General features: G+C 46.9%; 1 protein-coding gene and 1 long non-coding RNA gene across 3 annotated transcripts in view; one reads left to right on the top strand and one right to left on the bottom strand.

Moving 5' to 3' along the window:
* The window catches only part of IL1RL2 (interleukin 1 receptor like 2), a 47709-nt gene extending 36263 nt beyond the window's left edge, over positions 1-11446 (top strand). The window contains exons 9-11 of the mRNA XM_030838718.3: positions 1946-2089; positions 8860-9021; positions 10629-11446. Coding sequence (XP_030694578.1) covers positions 1946-2089; positions 8860-9021; positions 10629-11047 — 725 coding nt within the window. The 3' untranslated portion in view covers positions 11048-11446. The remainder of the gene's footprint in view (positions 1-1945; positions 2090-8859; positions 9022-10628) is intronic.
* Positions 6758-15633, bottom strand: LOC115843093 (uncharacterized). 2 transcript variants are annotated; one of them, XR_011377898.1, is made up of 4 exons: positions 15391-15633; positions 13092-13206; positions 10507-10711; positions 6758-6971 (listed from the first exon to the last, which is right to left on the bottom strand). It is a non-coding gene; the product is annotated as an uncharacterized lncRNA (long non-coding RNA). The 2 variants fall into 2 exon arrangements; XR_009566237.2 differs by having other exon boundaries at positions 10512-10711.
* Between the last annotated feature and the right edge of the window lie 150 nt (positions 15634-15783).

Raw genomic sequence — 15783 nt, 5'->3', positions numbered from 1 at the left:
AGAGGCCCGCATACCACAAAAAAAAAAAAAAAAAATCCAAGCCTCTTGTTGGTTTCCTTGGGACCTGAAGTAAGGTTACAACTTCTCCATTGGACTTCCTGATTTTTGTTGAAGACACCTTCAGATGTGAATCATATTTGGATTATCGGAAGCAGGCTCTCTAGAGAGTTGTTTGGGTTGGGTGTGCTCTTCTATGAATTTCCTTTAATCACTTGTTCTCAGCTACCATCTCAGTTTAAGGCTGGTGGTAGCCATGTGGACCCAAGAGGTAAATACCCCCTTAAATAGGGCCTTCAATAGGACACCTGATGTCTCAACAGAGAGTTTTCCATTTATTTCCGTTTCAAAGCCAATACTTCCTTTGAACTTATTCATTAACTTCCTGTTTGGAATTTCATTGTCTTTTAGCTCAATTATAGAGCAGAGGGTGTCGACACTCCTGAATGCAGCGAATGATCAACCCAAGAATTTCAGGCCAACGCTCCTGTTTACTTACCAGAGGCTTTTTGAATCTCATGAATATTGTGGCCATGGTCTTTTTATCATGACCATTTGTAATGCCAAGATCCCCGATGTGTACAGTAAAGGTCCCCAGACACAGGTCTTCCCGAGGGGAGAGGTGGCACCGTTGCTCCAAGAGCTGGTAAAAAGCATAGAAGTGGGAGGTGGCAGTGGGAGGAGGTGATTCCATCCAACAGATAGAAGCTAGAGGTTCAAACACACGGTCAGGACCAAATGGGCATCAGCGTGCAGAGCAGATCCACTTGGCTATGCTGCGACTTAATCAATGGATTAATTTGGGGGACACAGAGTGTGTTTTTAGTTATTGTGCTTTATTATGCCATGTATTTGAAGACATACAAGCACGCATAGAGATTTCTTTGCAAAATGTTTGCAACGTGGTGTGGCCTAGGGCAGGTTGTGATCAGCTCTTTAGTAAGCTCCCCTCCCCCCTCCCGCCCACCCTCCTACACACACGCACTTTCCAGTGGGGACCGGAGGACCAGGGAGGGGGCCAATGAAGGAAGTGGTGGATGTGCGGTGGATTCTAAGAATGGGGAGGATTTCTCTTCCCCTTTCCCACTTCCTCTTTTCTAGTTCTCTCCTTCCTAGAGCCTCCTTTGACAGCAGCGCTCTGGGCTGTGGGGAGGCAGAAAGCTGTGCTGTCCCTCTTTTCAGATAGGTAGGAGCATGCTTTGAGGGGACTTGGAGTCGCAGAGAAACTGGTTCTTCTCCTTGGTCATCTCTTGCCCACTGCTTTTGCTTTAATTGCTTGGCAATGTGCTCACAAAAGAGAGCAGGGTGTAAACGCCCTTCCTGAGACCATGTCTTGCAGACAGGGGCCCAGCCTGGCCTCTGCTGGCCCAGAGGGGATGAAGTGGGAGTCTGGCTCTCGGCCAGTCTTATGAAGCCACGGAGATGGCTTCCAAGGGAGGCAACTGAAGGTTCTTTATTTATGACGGGGGTCCTGCTGCTCAAGTTTGAGTAACTGGGAAGGCGGTTATAACAGTAGTATAATCAAGAACATGCAACAGAACCACCTGGGGAACTTTCCCAGTAAAGGTTCTCAGGCTCCACCTACGGAGAGTCTAGTGTTGAGTAAGGAGGACCTGGCCATGTGTGCTTTGATAGGTGAGCAGTCTTCCTGCGGTCAGAGCCATGCCACATCCACCGTCTGGAGCTGGGGGTCTGCAGAATTTCCCTCTCCAGATTCCCAAGAGCACATTTTCTTCCCCAAATTCAAGGTCAAGGCCAAATTATTCTACCCCCCATACCTAGTACTTAACTGTAAAGGAATAATTAAGTGTTCCCCTCTCTGCCATCTAATAGCCATTTGGCGTATGTAATGGGACTTGTGTAAGTTAAGTGTATAATTGACTCTTCGTAGTATTATTATTTTATTATTTATTGGGTTTTTTTTTTTTTTTTTTGCTGTCATTTGTAGTTCCAGATTTTCGCGCTTACTTGATAGGAGGGCTTCTTGTTTTGACCAGCGTGGCGGTGTCTGCAGTGTGTATCTACAACGTTTTTAAGATCGACGTTGTACTTTGGTATCGAAGTGCCTTGCATTCTGCAGGGCCCATAGAAGGTGAGTAGCCATTGAAACGTGCATCGTCCTGGAATCTGCTCGTCCGCATAACGGTTGTAAATATACTTGACCATCTTTACTAGCTTGCCTTTCGTGTTGTCGGCAACTTTAGAGGAGAGCATCTCCCTGGGGCTTCTCGTACTTTAGAGAAAGGATTTGCCCGTAGCCACCAGCACTGTACAATCGCGTAAGGCTTGCAAGCTAGGAGTGACCTGGCAGATTGTCTTCTGGCTCCCAGTGCAACTGTTTTAGGAAGGTTCTCACGTCCACTGGTGTAGGCAAAAGACAAAAATTTCTCTTGGAGCAGCGTGGGCTCTGTCTACGGTACGTTTTCAACACAGCACACGTGCATGCAGAATTTATGTCACAGAGAGCAAGGAGTTGCCTGTGTTTGCAGCTCCTTCTGGGCCTGGGCTGGGGGCCCAAAAAGATTTATCTCCAACTTTCAGGTTTGGAGAGAGACAGACCTGGGTTTGAATTTGAGTTCTCCACTTACTCCCTGTGTGATTTAGGTATTTAATTCTCTTCTCTTTCTTAGGTATAGGTGGAAAGGAGGGAGGGAGGGAGGAAGGGAAGAGGAGGGGAGGGGAGGGAAGGGGAGGGGAGGGAAGGGAAGGGGAGGGGAGGGGAGAGGAGGGGAGGGGACCATGATCAGAGCCTGCCTCACAGAGTCCTGTAGGAATAGCAGAGTTGAAGCTCAGGAAAGCACTGAGGGTCCTGAGGTGCAGGGGGCTCCCATGTCTGAAGGTCCAGGCAACCTGCCCCTGCTGCTCTGCCAGGGGGTTCACTTTGGCGTGGGGAGCCGCGTCCTGCCGGCACTAGTCACCGGAGAAGTGCCCGTGTGGTCCCGAATCTGAGGATCCGGCATTTCCCATCACTGTGCTGCTTTTTTTTTTTTTTTTGCGGTACGCGGGCCTCTCACTGCTATGGCCTCTCCCGTTACGGAGCACAGGCTCCGGACGCACAGGCTCAGCGGCCATGGCTCACGGGCCCAGCCGCTCCGCGGCATGTGGGATCTTCCCGGACCGGGGCACGAACCTGCGTCCCCTGCATCGGCAGGCGGACTCTCCACCACTGCGCCACCAGGGAAGCCCCCCATCACTGTGCTTTTAACTCTGTGCTATTTTCTTTGTATCTCAGAATAGATGTGATCAGTCAAGGCCTCGCACAAAAGTAATGCGTCTGCTTTAACGTGTCCTAACTGGATAAAAAAGTCACACATGGCTGAGAGAGGTCCGTGCGGCTTTCCTGCACGGAGATACACAAACGCGTCCCTTTCAAGTCCATAGACTTGCAGTGTTGCTGGGAACTCAAGGAGGTGGGGTGGGTCCCAGCGCGTTTTAGGAATCCCTATTACACAGAAGGGTGGTAGTCATACTGAGTGCCTGCTTGGCATATAAAACCACGTGTCTGTCCACATGTTTGATAAACCGTAAGTATCCTAACTTGGAGTTTAAGTTAAATTTCAGAATTCAGAATTGGCGGCCCTTGAGCAACCTGGAAGGAACCAGACTCTGGTTTTGTTTTTGTTTCTTTGACGGCACAATTCACTTGTGGAAATCGGCGTTGCATGTCCAATGCAGCCTGAAGCTCTTTCAGCGTTGCGGGCGCTGAGCTGGGCCCTGGCCCCTGTGGCGCCTACTCTGCGTAAGCCCACCTCTGCCTGTGGTCCTCCTGCATCTGTGTGAGAAGACACCTCAGGGCAGCACGGCTGCTTGTCTTTTCTGACACAGAGATGCTTTGTTTGTTGACTGACAGGGGACTGCGTGGGTTCAGTGTTGTCCCCGGAACTCCCTCCCTGACCTACCGGGATCCCCGGAGCGTGAATGCCGAGTGTGTGGTGAAACCGCCACGAGTGAGGTCAAGTGTAGCAGGAAGAGAAAAAAGGAATTGTGCCTCACCCTGAGCAGGGGAAGCTGGACAGTTGATTGACTCAGGGAGCCCCACCCTCTGCTCAGACTGGGCTGCTGCCCAGATTTGGTACCGGCGGGCTGAGGATTTGGAGATGGGAACCTACAGTCAGCCAGCGGTCTTCTTCCTTTTAAGTCAGAAAAGTACACGCACGCTTGGTGATTAAATTTCCTCCAGCTCAGGCTCTGAGAACTGCACTGTGAGTCCTCTTTGAGTGTGACTTCAACAGTGAGTTAGTGATGAGACCTTGAGATGAGTCCCAGATGCTGTTTCCAGTTTTGTGTCCCTTGAGGATATTTTCTGGTTAGTTGAGAACATGTGGAGTAATGGACAACAAATACAAGTGAGGGAGAGAGAGAACATGTGTCCTTCTCGTGATAAGTTGTTTATTCCAACCAGACTCGTCAAGCCGCAGCTGTGATTAATAGTGAGGTGTGTATAACTCACAGTTTTATTGAGTCATGGACAGGCCTGGCTAAGTCCAGGAGCTCTGTGTATTGTCTGTTAACTCACAGGAGGGAGTTTAAAAATTCTTATCCCACGTGTGCATGTGTGTACACGAATCTAAGGATTCGTTTACAAATCTACGTGAGAGATGTGTCTATGCCTCACCTTATTCCAAATGGGTTTGTGGGGAATGCACCTGTAGAACAGATGATTAAAAACAAAAACAAGGGCTTCCCTGGTGGCTCAGTGGTTGGGAATCCTCCTGCCAATGCAGGGGACACGGGTTCGAGCCCTGGTCCAGGAAGATCCCACATGCCGCATAGCAACTGAGCCCGTGAGCCACAGCTACTGAAGCCCATGTGCCTAGAGCCCATGCTTGGCAACAAGAGAAGCCACCGCAATGAGAAGCCCGCGCAACACAGCAAAGAGTAGCCCCCCGCTCGCCGCAACTAGAGAAAAGCCTGCGCGCAGCAACGAAGACCCAACGCAGCCAAAAATAAAATAAATTAAAAACAAAAACAAAACAGGTACAGTGAACAAAGGGTAGAATGATAACATAAGCAGGGCAGGGGACAGTTAATGACCCACCTTGGATGGTTTTTAAAGATGCTCTTGCTTTAAAAGTGAAGGCAAAGCCATGACAAGGTTCATGGCACTGTTTATACAAACTTTTCATTCGCTCAGGAGAGCACATGGCTTTTTCTGGGCCAATTCCTCAGGAAAATTGTTTTGTAGTGAGATCTTGTTTTTAAAGCATGTGATGTAATGAACTTTGCTTGCAACAAAATTCCTATGGTAAATGTAAAAGCTTGTTTAATGTGCCTTTTCTCCAGTGTCTTCATGCTAGGGCAAAAATGCCAAAAACTCATGCAATTCAGTTAGCGCGCTTACCTGAAGGTCAAATTGATTCCGTCTGATTTTTCCACGGGACCAGTTTGATCAGGTTTAAAATTTAACAACATCGTATTGAGAGAAGTAGGGAATCAAATCATCTTTAGGCAACTTTCATAAACATTAAGTTGTGCAAACAAATGACTATTTTTGCCAACAGCCAATGAGGGTGTACACAGATGCTTTAACATCAAAAGTAGGGATGAATCTCCTTAGAAAATGAAAGGGACTTCACCAGAACCTGGGTGCCCTGTTTCCCCACCATTCCACAGAGAGAGCAGGGCCCACTTTCCTTAGGAAACTCACTAGTAGGTCTGTGTCTCTGTAATTTTCTTGATGATGTAGACAGTTGCGGGGAGTGGTCCCCCTCATTGTTATTTGTTGCTATTCATTGTTATTTCCCCAATCCCGGCCCAGTTACTGTGGCTGGGAATCAAATTACCTCAAAACTTTACGGCATAAAACCACCACTTATTTTGCTTATAGATTCTGTGGGTCAGGGGTGCGGACGGGCAAAGCGGAGGTGGCCTTTCTCAGCCCCGTGATGCCTGGGGCTTCAGCTGGAAGACAAGCAGCTGATTTGGGCTGTTGACTGGTGGCCTGGGCTCCTCTCCAAGTAATCGCTCAATGGGGGCTACTACACTGGGCTTCCTCACAGCATGCGACGGCTTCCAAGGGCTAGTGTTTCAAGAACAGCAGAGCTAGGTAGAAGCCATTATTTTTTTGATGACTCAGACCCTGAATTTCTAGTATCAATTCTACCTTGTTCACTTGTCAAGGCAGCCGCAGAGTCTTACCCAATTCTAAGGAAGGCGAAACAGATTCTGCCTCTCTGTGGGGTGTGGCAAAGTGCAGAGAGAACATATGGGACTGGAAATACTGCTGGGGCTATTTTTGGAAACTACCATCTGACACAGCTGCACAGGATGAATCAGGGATGAGCTTTGTGAAGCTTCCTTCTCCTCATTTAATCAATCGAGCCTGTGTAATGAAGCCTCCATAAAACCTGGAAGGACAGGCTCTGGAGAACTTCTGGGCTGGTGAGCAGGTAGAGTTTGGGGAGAGTGGTGCCCCCCAGAGAGGGCGTGGATGCTCTATCCCCTTCTCCATCCGTTGCCCTGTACATCTCCTCATCTGGCTGTTGATTTCATACCCTTTAAAATCCTTATATAATAAGTCAGTGGTCTAGTAAGTAACATGCTTCTCTGAGTCTGTTCTAGCAAATTAATCGAACCCAAGGAGGGGGTCGTGGGAATCTGGTTTATAGCCAATTGGTCCGGAGTACAGGTAACACCCTGGACTCGCTCCTGGTATCCTGAATTAGTGTTACCAAACTCGCTCGAAAGCCAATACTCGAGAGACAAGGGTTGGGTAGAAAAGGAAATGGTGCTTTATTCAGGAGGCCGGCAACCAGGGGAGAAGGAGGACTGGTGTCCCAGAACCAACTCCAAAGATTCCGCGTGGCCATGAAAGTGTTAAAGGGAAAAGGGGAAATAATCTCAGTTAATCACTGAGAAAGGGGGTCAGATTCTTCACCATCTCCCACTGCTTGCAGGCTTGTTGACTCCTCATGATCTTTCTTTAGATGCTATCTTGTGCACACAGTCTGCTTGTGAGATTACTGAAGGGGAAGCTGGGGAAGAGATGTAGTCATCTGTTAATTATTTATTCTTCATTTCTACTTCTAAGAAAAGAATCAACAGGTTAGGCGAGGCCTTGTGTGATCAAAAGAGTCGAAAGGTGTGCTTTGGCCAGAGGTTAGTTAAGCATGGAGGCACCTGGCGTAAAGGTTAAGTTAAAATATAGCTTTGCTAGAGCGACAGGACAAAAGGGCCTCCTGCAAAGAGCTGCTTCCTTCAAGGAGCTGCTTACATTGGGGTGGGTCGGGGGGAGTCGTTGGAACCTCCAGTTTGGAGCGCCTTGGTCAGAAGCACAGGTAACAACTGGGCGTCTGAAGTGGAATGTGATCTTGTGGGACTGAGCCCTTTCCCTGTGCAATCTGATTCTATCTCTGGGTAGAAAGTGTCAGAATGGAGTTGAATTCTTAGACACCCTGCTGGCATCCAAGAATTGCTTGTTGGTGTGGGGAAACCTCCACACACACATATTGCAATTGGGTCTGGGAACCCTCTTCAGGGACCCAATCATAAAGGGGCCCTCACACTTTCGTGAGTTTTACTTCCAGGAGCCTGACCAAGCTCTGATGGTAAATATCAGAGAAAAATTCCATTATGTGCTTCCAGCAGGGAGAGGGGAAAGGGGAGAGGGAGAGGGGAAAAGACACCAGAGCATTCTGTTCTTAACAAGGACTGCCCTCGGGATACACTAGTTAATGAGAGCCTAACCTGCTGGGGTTTTATCAGGGGCCTGACTGGCCTGAGCAAAGGGAAATAACAAACTCCAGCCCTCTCTAGCCATCCTGCCCAACCTAAGGGCGGAGAAAACACTGAGAAACATTTGTGAATTTCATAGTCCAGAGGCATAGGCTCACTAAAAGACTGAGATCTAATCATAGGACTAGAGAATACTTCCCCTCTTTCCATTCCTCACCACATGTTGCTAAAGACCTACTTAGAGCAATTCCTTTTACCTGGTAGATCACATCCAGCTATCAAGAAAAACTATAAGGCCTATTAGAGGACAAAAAACCCCCCCACAATTTGAAGAGACAGAGCAAGCATTAGAACTAGATATGGTGGGGATGTTGGAATTATCATACTGTGAATTTAAAACAACTATGATTACTATGCTTAGGACTCTAAAGGATAAAGTAGACAGCATGCAAGAACAGATGGGCAATGTAAACAGATGGGAATAGTAAGAAATAACCAAAAAGAAATGCTAGCAGAAAACAAACAAAAATGAAGAATGCTTCTGATGGGCTTATTACTAGACCAGACACTGCTAAGAAAAGAATCTCTGGGCTTGAGGATACCTCAGTAGAAACCTCCAAAACTGAAAAGCAAAGACCGGAAAAAATAAAAAAACAGAACAAAATATCCAATGACTGTGAGACAACTACAAAGAGTGTAACATACATGTAATGGGAATACCAGTAGGAGAAGAAAGAGAGGAACAGAAATATTTCAAACACTAATTACTGAGAATTTCTCCAAATTCATGTCAGATACCAAACCACAGATCCAGGAAGCTCAGAGCACTCCAATTAGGATAAATACCAAAGACAAACAAACGAAACTACACCTAGGCATATCATTTTCAAACTACAGAATAAAAAATTCTGAATGAAGCCAGGGGAAAAAGACACCTTACCTCTAGAGAAACAAAGATGAATTACATTCAACTTATCCTCAAACAACCATGCCTGAAAGAAGAGATTGGAGTGAAAATTTAAAGTGTTGAAAGAATGAGATGCAGTGCTTGGCAATGAGTCAGCCAACGAGGCACCCGGAAGTCATTGAACCCAAGGAAAAAGACACCATGATAGCAACTCAGATGTTCACTTTGTGCACATAATTTGGTAGGAACAATTTCACGAGCTTGTCCCATTTCCTTTTCAGATGGGAAGCTGTATGATGCATACGTCTTGTACCCCAAGCCTCAAAGAGAAAGCCACAGCCATGATGTGGACACTCTGGTGCTGAAGATTCTCCCCGAGGTGCTGGAGAGGCAGTGTGGATACAAGTTATTTATATTTGGCAGGGATGACTTTCCTGGACAAGGTATGTTTTAAATGAGGTATAAAAATAAGAAATGAATAAAATAGAAAGGAACTGAAATTCCCTGCTGGTCCAGTGGTTAGGACTACGTGCTTCCACGGCAGAGGGCACAGGTTTGATCCCTGGTCGGGGAACTAATATCCCGCATGCTGCAATGCAGCCAAAAAAAAAAAAGGAAAGGAACCTCTCTGTTTTTGACTTTACAGACAGAAGGAGCTATGCTTGCCTTTCCCACAGAACCACAGGGAGCCTTTCACTCCCCTGCCCACAGCCCCAGAGCTGAGGAGGTAAGACCAGGCTCTCTTCTCTCATTAGGCTCATCCCTACAACAGGATAACGGGGATTCCTGGTTGAAATCATGTGACTTTCACTTTGGGTAAGGAGGTGGTTGACCCATTTGTATGAACCGCTGGATGATGACATACACAGCCTTGGCCAAGAGACGAAAAAGGGACAACTGGTCATTTGCTGTCACACCCTTGAGACTAACCGCTGAGTATTTTCTGTCAAGTTGAATTTGTAAAAGAGCTCATGTTTAAGGCTGGTTTTATAAACTTCAACTCTCTCCAGCCCTGCCCTACCTAAATAAAATAGAAGTTATTTATTTCCCCCTTTTAATAGGAGAGTAGCTTTGGGAAATGCAGTTAACATCACTGAACCTCAGTTGTCCCATCTGTCAAATGGGGTTGAGAATGCTTCCCTGACTCAGTTGAGAGAATTAAATGAGGTAAAACCTGAGTAGGGACCAGTATGGAGCTTAGCACATATCAGCTACTCAACAGATGAAAACATCCCTCTTATCCTATACCTTCTCTTTCTTAGACGGCGATACAGTAAACAGCTGATATTTGAAATATCACCAGGAAACCAAGATTACTACCTAGTGGCCTGTTCTGGGTCATTTTAAAAGGTTTCTAAGAACTTTGGATTTGTAGGCTGCTCCTATCCATAGCTTATCACATCTTTTCAAGTTATGAAATCATCCTCCATGAAGAAATGAAAATGTGATCCAGTGCTTGTTATAAACCTGCAGAAGAGCTCTCATTTCATAAGCGTATCAATATTTATTCATTCATTCACTTCTTCAACAAATATTTATTGAGCATCTGCTATGTGCCAGGTAATGTTGTAGGCACTAGAAATATTAAAATAAACCAAAGAGAAGAAAGAAGTGCTCTTGGGGTGGTTACAGTCTATTCTTATATCCTAAGCATAAGGAGGATATAAAACTTGGCCTTTGTTTTGAAAAAAGACCAAGTTTTATCCGTAGTTGGATATTTCAAGAACTTTCCCCTCCCCTTCCCAAGAAATCATTAGGATATGTTACGTGGTTTCAAGTTAGTCTTTTAAGCCCTGGTCATTTAAATAGCTATGAAGCACAAGAGGAAAACACAAATAAAGATTAGTACAACATTTGAGCTAACTACATGTGTCCTATCCTTTAAAAGTCTGTTGCTTTTTAAAAAGTATTTATCCTCTAATATATACCAAACCTTTAGCTGAGTTTGGAGATACAAAGTTAGACATGATAAGATCCTTGTTCTGAGTAGTGCATGGTCTGTGGCTCTTTTCATCATGAGATGTCCTGCATCTTCTTTCTTTATTTCCAGCTGTGGTCGATGTCACTGATGAAAATATTAAGCTGTGCAGAAGACTGATCATCATCATAGTTCCCGAAGCGCTGAGCCTTGACCTATTAAGGAACATGTCAGAAGAACAAATCGCAGTCTACAATGTTCTCATCCAGGATGGGATAAAGGTCATTCTGATTGAACTGGAGAAGGTCAAGGACTATACAACCTTGCCAGAGTCCATTCAGTACATCAAACAGAAGCATGGGGCCATCCAGTGGAGTGGGGACTTCACAGAGCAGTCACAGTGTGCAAAGACCAAGTTCTGGAAAAAAGTGAGGTATCACATGCCACCCAAAAGGTGGCCACCTTCTCCTCCCGTCCAGCTGCTAAAGCACACGCCCTCCGACCTCATGGACAGCAAGCGGGAGGCCAACGTGGGGTTCATCACCCCGTGATGGAGAGTTGGTTGTCATGTGGTGGCTCACACTTAAATTAGGATGCATTGCATTTGGGCCATTCGCTTGAGGCTTACGGTTGGTACTCGTGGAAAGGACTGTGTTTATTTGCTCATTTTGGTCAGAGCTACTTCTTTAGGGAAAGACATTACCTCTCCCGAAGCCCTCGTTCACTGACTGGCGCTGAACACTCTTGAACACTGATGAGCCTGGAGCATTAGCGTTTGAGCCCCTGGGGATGGGACGTGGAGGGTTGTAGAGCGACAGTTCAGATGTCAGGTGGTTTGGCATGTGGTGTGGCCCTGGTTGGGCTGGGTAGCCAGGATACAGGAGGGCAGTGTGGGCTTGGGTAGGGCTGGCAAAGGTAATGGCCCTCACTCTTCATGCCTGACCAGTTGTGCAAGGCCCTTGTCCTCAGGGAATATTTGCTGTGTCTCTGAGCCCCTCACTCCTCAAATGCAAATAAATACCTGTGACCCCGCAGTCTGAGCACCTTGGCACTGGAAGCAACTTTGGGGTCCCCTGTGGGGACCAACTCTGGTGCCACTGAGATTGCCCGTGAATCACCCTGCTGGTGGGCCCCATGCTTTGAAAGACTCTACCTGTCAGACCAAAATAAGTAATTACTCACTTAGTTTCCCAGCTGGCCTACGCCAGCCAGAATTCTGAGCCACACATGATAGATGCAGTTACCACACCAAGAGGATGTACTTCTAATCCAAGCAAACAAAAGCCGTCTTTCAGTTAGCCAGCACACTCTCATCACAGGTCAGTTTATGATTTAGCAAGTCACAAAGATTTCTGACACTAAAATTGAGCTGTAAACTCTTATCATTACTTTCAAAGACCCAAACTGTTGGAGCTTAGATATAGTCCAACTCTCTTATTCTGTGGTTGACAACAACAGCATTCAAAGGTGGCTGCTGTGGTGAGAACGTTCCTGTCCGCAAAATTCATATGTTGGAATCCTAACACCCAACGTCATGCTTTAGGAGGTGAGGCCTTGGGAGGTGATTAGGTCTTGAGCGAGGAGCCCTCATGGATGGGATTGGTGTTCTTTATTTTAACACCTTTATTGGAGTATAATTGCTTTACAAGGTTGTGTTAGTTTCTGCTGTATAACAAAGTGAATCAGCTATACGTATACATACAGCTCCTCCGTCTTGAGTCTCCCGAAGCACTTTGAAAAGCCAGGTGAGGGAGGGGTGTGGCAGGGGCTGTGATCAGCTTGTGCACAATTCTCTGATTAGCTGATGGTAAGGTAGCAGGGTGGTGTCACAGGGGTTAACACTATCAGTCTTGGGACTTCCCCGGTGGTCCAGTGGTTAAGACTCCGTGCTCCCAATGCAGGGGGGCCAGGTTCGATCCCTGATCAGGGAACTAGATCCACATGCCGCAACTAAGACCCTGAACGTCCAAATAAATAAATATTTAAAAACAAAACAGAACAAAACATTATCAGTCCTTAGGCTCCAGGAGGCCTGGGGCTATGTGCTCACGGTCATCGGTTCACATCTTCCATTTGTTGGAGAGGGGGAGGTTTTTTACATCTGTAACAACAACTGAGGAAATGTGCCTCAGATACTGTTACCTGGGTACTTCAGAGAGGAGCTACGGCGGAGGATATGATGGCGGGGGAGGTCTGTCCTGGGAAGGCCCCATGGGGTCCTGCTCGGTTACAGTGAGAGGTGAATAGGTCAGAGTGAAGGTGAAATACAGGTGCTGCACCCCTCATTACCTTTTGGTTCACCTTCCTGTAATGACTGAGCTGGCCACAAAACCCACTTCCTTTGGTCTCCCACCTCAAACGCCGTGAGTCTGCCCATGAGAAAGGGCAGGGTGAAGACTGAGTCACATCATTTAAAGGGTCCAGGAAGGGCTGGTCTTTTCCCAAAAGACTGAGATGCAGATACACACGTGTAAGTGCTTGGCACGCTCTGTGGTTCCACGAGGCACTGTCTGACTAATGGGGGGGGTGGGCAGCGGAGCCCCTGTCCCTTCGTGCCTCCTGCCATCCCCCATGCCCCCCCGCACACTGACTCACCAGGCTTCCTGCTGTGTCCCAGGCCGCTGACCTTTCCTCAGCTCTCCATCCTGCTTCATGTTTATAAACTTTCCTCCAACACTCATTTGTGTGGTTGATTCATCCAGGGCTGTGTCTGGAAAGTTAAGAAAGTGGATAATTCCTCCCTGGTTTCCTTTTTTAGAGACTATTCTATAGACGACAAAGCCACAACATCTGGAATAAGTGACGGGCTGGGTCGGGTGGTGACCCGGGCTCTCAGAGCGGCAGGACATTGGGCCTGAACTGCTGGAAGCCACAGATCTCAACAGGAATTCTTCTGGAGCCCTTCAAGGAGGGAAACTCTGAGTGCGTCCATCCCTTCTCTCTTGCCGAACCCAGGCAGCTTCTAAGGGATGCTGACGTTGTCGTAGTGAAACTGAACCCTTGTCCCGTCCTCTTCCTCCTCTGAGAGGAAGGGGAAAGCAGACCTTGTAGCCCTGGGTCTTGTCCTGAGTCACCTCTCCCCAAAGGCTCTTTTATTGGTATTACTATTTTTTAACTCAAATCCACAAAATCGAGAAAGCCAACACAATGCCTGCCTGTGAGTGGTAAAGGGAAGTGCGGAACCCATAATCTGCATGTTTGCCGGCACAAAACCAATCCATTCAGGTAGGTTTTTCAGTAATGTGTCTATTTTTTCCTAGATAATCTGTTGGTTTGGGTCAACCATTGACTCAAACTCTGACAAAACACAAAAATTAGCTCTTTTCTACTTTGGCAGGGTGTAAGCAAGCTGCTTTAATATGACAAGCAGCTGTTTTGTTTTTCCTGCCTCTCTTGACTGCTGGGGAAGGGTTTGCATTCTAAGCGGTCTTTGTCAGAGGCTCTCTTGTTAATGACAGTGGCCACTGCTCACCCTTGATGCTCTGGCCTAACCATTCTTAGGAGCAGAGCTGACACTTATCTGCAAGGACCAAAAAGCTTTTACCGAAGGAGAAGGGAGAGCAAGAGAAAAGGGAATCCACCGGGAGACACCATCAGATGATTGGACCACAGGGTGGAGGTTTTCTTGTCTTTATCAGGAGGCTGCCCAGCCCCCATCTCCCACCCCCCTCAGAAGACACATAAGTGCATCTTTTCGGATTTCAGGCCCAAAATGGGGCCAAGGGGGTTAAGAGTGCACTCACACCGGCTGAAACAGGCGGCACTAAAGTGTTTCGCTGGATGGGTCATGCTGTGTTTCGGTCTGTCTCATCTTCTCTGCCTGCTTCCAATTTCCTGCTGCAGGAGGGGCTGGGGGTGGGATTCTGGAGACCCAGCTGGGCTCAGCCACAGAGGAGAGCTGGATGGGGTGAGAGCCTGGGGTCTCGGTGGGCAGGAAGCCTGTGCCTGTGCCCCTTCCCCTCTGTGTCCACAGTGAAATAATAAGCTATAACTGTTGCAAATGTCAGCAGACCAGGAAGAAAATTTCATTCTCAATTTTGAAATATACATAATAGTTGTATTTGTTGAGCACTCATGAAAGTGATCAAAGTTCTTTTTTATCCATTGAGAAAATTAAAACCTGTTTCTATTACATCTAAGTAACCAGCTGGTCACCATTTAAGTATTTATACCTTGGCGCTGGTGTCAACTGAAAAACTGGCAAAACCCAAAGTGTGGTTACAGTTATAGAAAAATGTGAGGATAATGTGCAAAAGAAAAAATGTTCCCCCTTACTCAGTGGATGTATTATTTCTTAATCTGCATCACTGGGATCTACTGTTTTATTGATTTATTCATGTTGTCCCTGAACTTACCTGGAAAACCCTGGGGATGGAAGATTCATATGGTGATGGTGCTGTGGTTCCCGCGGGCCCTCTGACCCCCATTTCCCCCCATTTCCCTCTGTTTTTAGTGCTGTATCAGCGGGATTTACTCGCCCTCCCCCCAAACACCACCATCTCTGCCGTCACTCCCCTTAGCGTCTTTCTGGAAAATAAAAACATTAATAAGGACTGAGGCTTGGGCAGGGGCTGGATGATTTTTCAAAATATCTATCAAACATGGCCAGCTACCCAGACCAAGCCACGTGCAAGACAGACCAGGGCTGCAGAGCCTGGATTCCCAGGATTTGGCTGAAGGACTTGCATCATCTACCAGCAGCTTTCACATTTTTTAAACTGCGAACTACAGAATTAGATATGTTTTACATTGCAACCCAGTAAACACACGCACGCACACAAAAGAATGAAAAAATTTTCTGTTCTATTATTGGTTCTATTCTATTCTGTTTAGTTTTGCTCAATTTTTTCGAAATGTGGAGCCCAGTCCCTCGATTGTTTAATGACCCACTTACGTGTTTCCAAAGTAATTAGACAAACACAGATCCAGCTTCCCAGCCTGCGGGTCACCACGCAGGAATGATAGTCCGCTTTCTTCAATCGACAGGCTTTATCGAGTAGCGATTTCGGCTCTTCTTTGATTGCCTAACTTCTGGGTCAATTCGTTTTATTTGTTGTTTTGTGACCGCAGGGCAGAAGTCTTCCCAACAGCCAAGTGAACAGAATTTCCTGCCTGTGTAACAGGATGACATCGAGAGGAAAAGAAAGTCGCCCCGTGGGTGAAGAACCTTGGGAAAGAGAAAAGCATTTCCTCTCTTGAGACCCAGGAAAAGCGAGGTTCACCCCCCCCCCGACTTGGAGACATCAGACGACACGTGGGTCCTCCCCACGGCGCCACTGCGCCCTCT

Source organism: Globicephala melas, chromosome 12, assembly GCF_963455315.2.
Source record: "Globicephala melas chromosome 12, mGloMel1.2, whole genome shotgun sequence".
Lineage (NCBI taxonomy): Eukaryota > Metazoa > Chordata > Mammalia > Artiodactyla > Delphinidae > Globicephala > Globicephala melas.
This window is presented reverse-complemented; position numbering and strand designations above follow the sequence as displayed.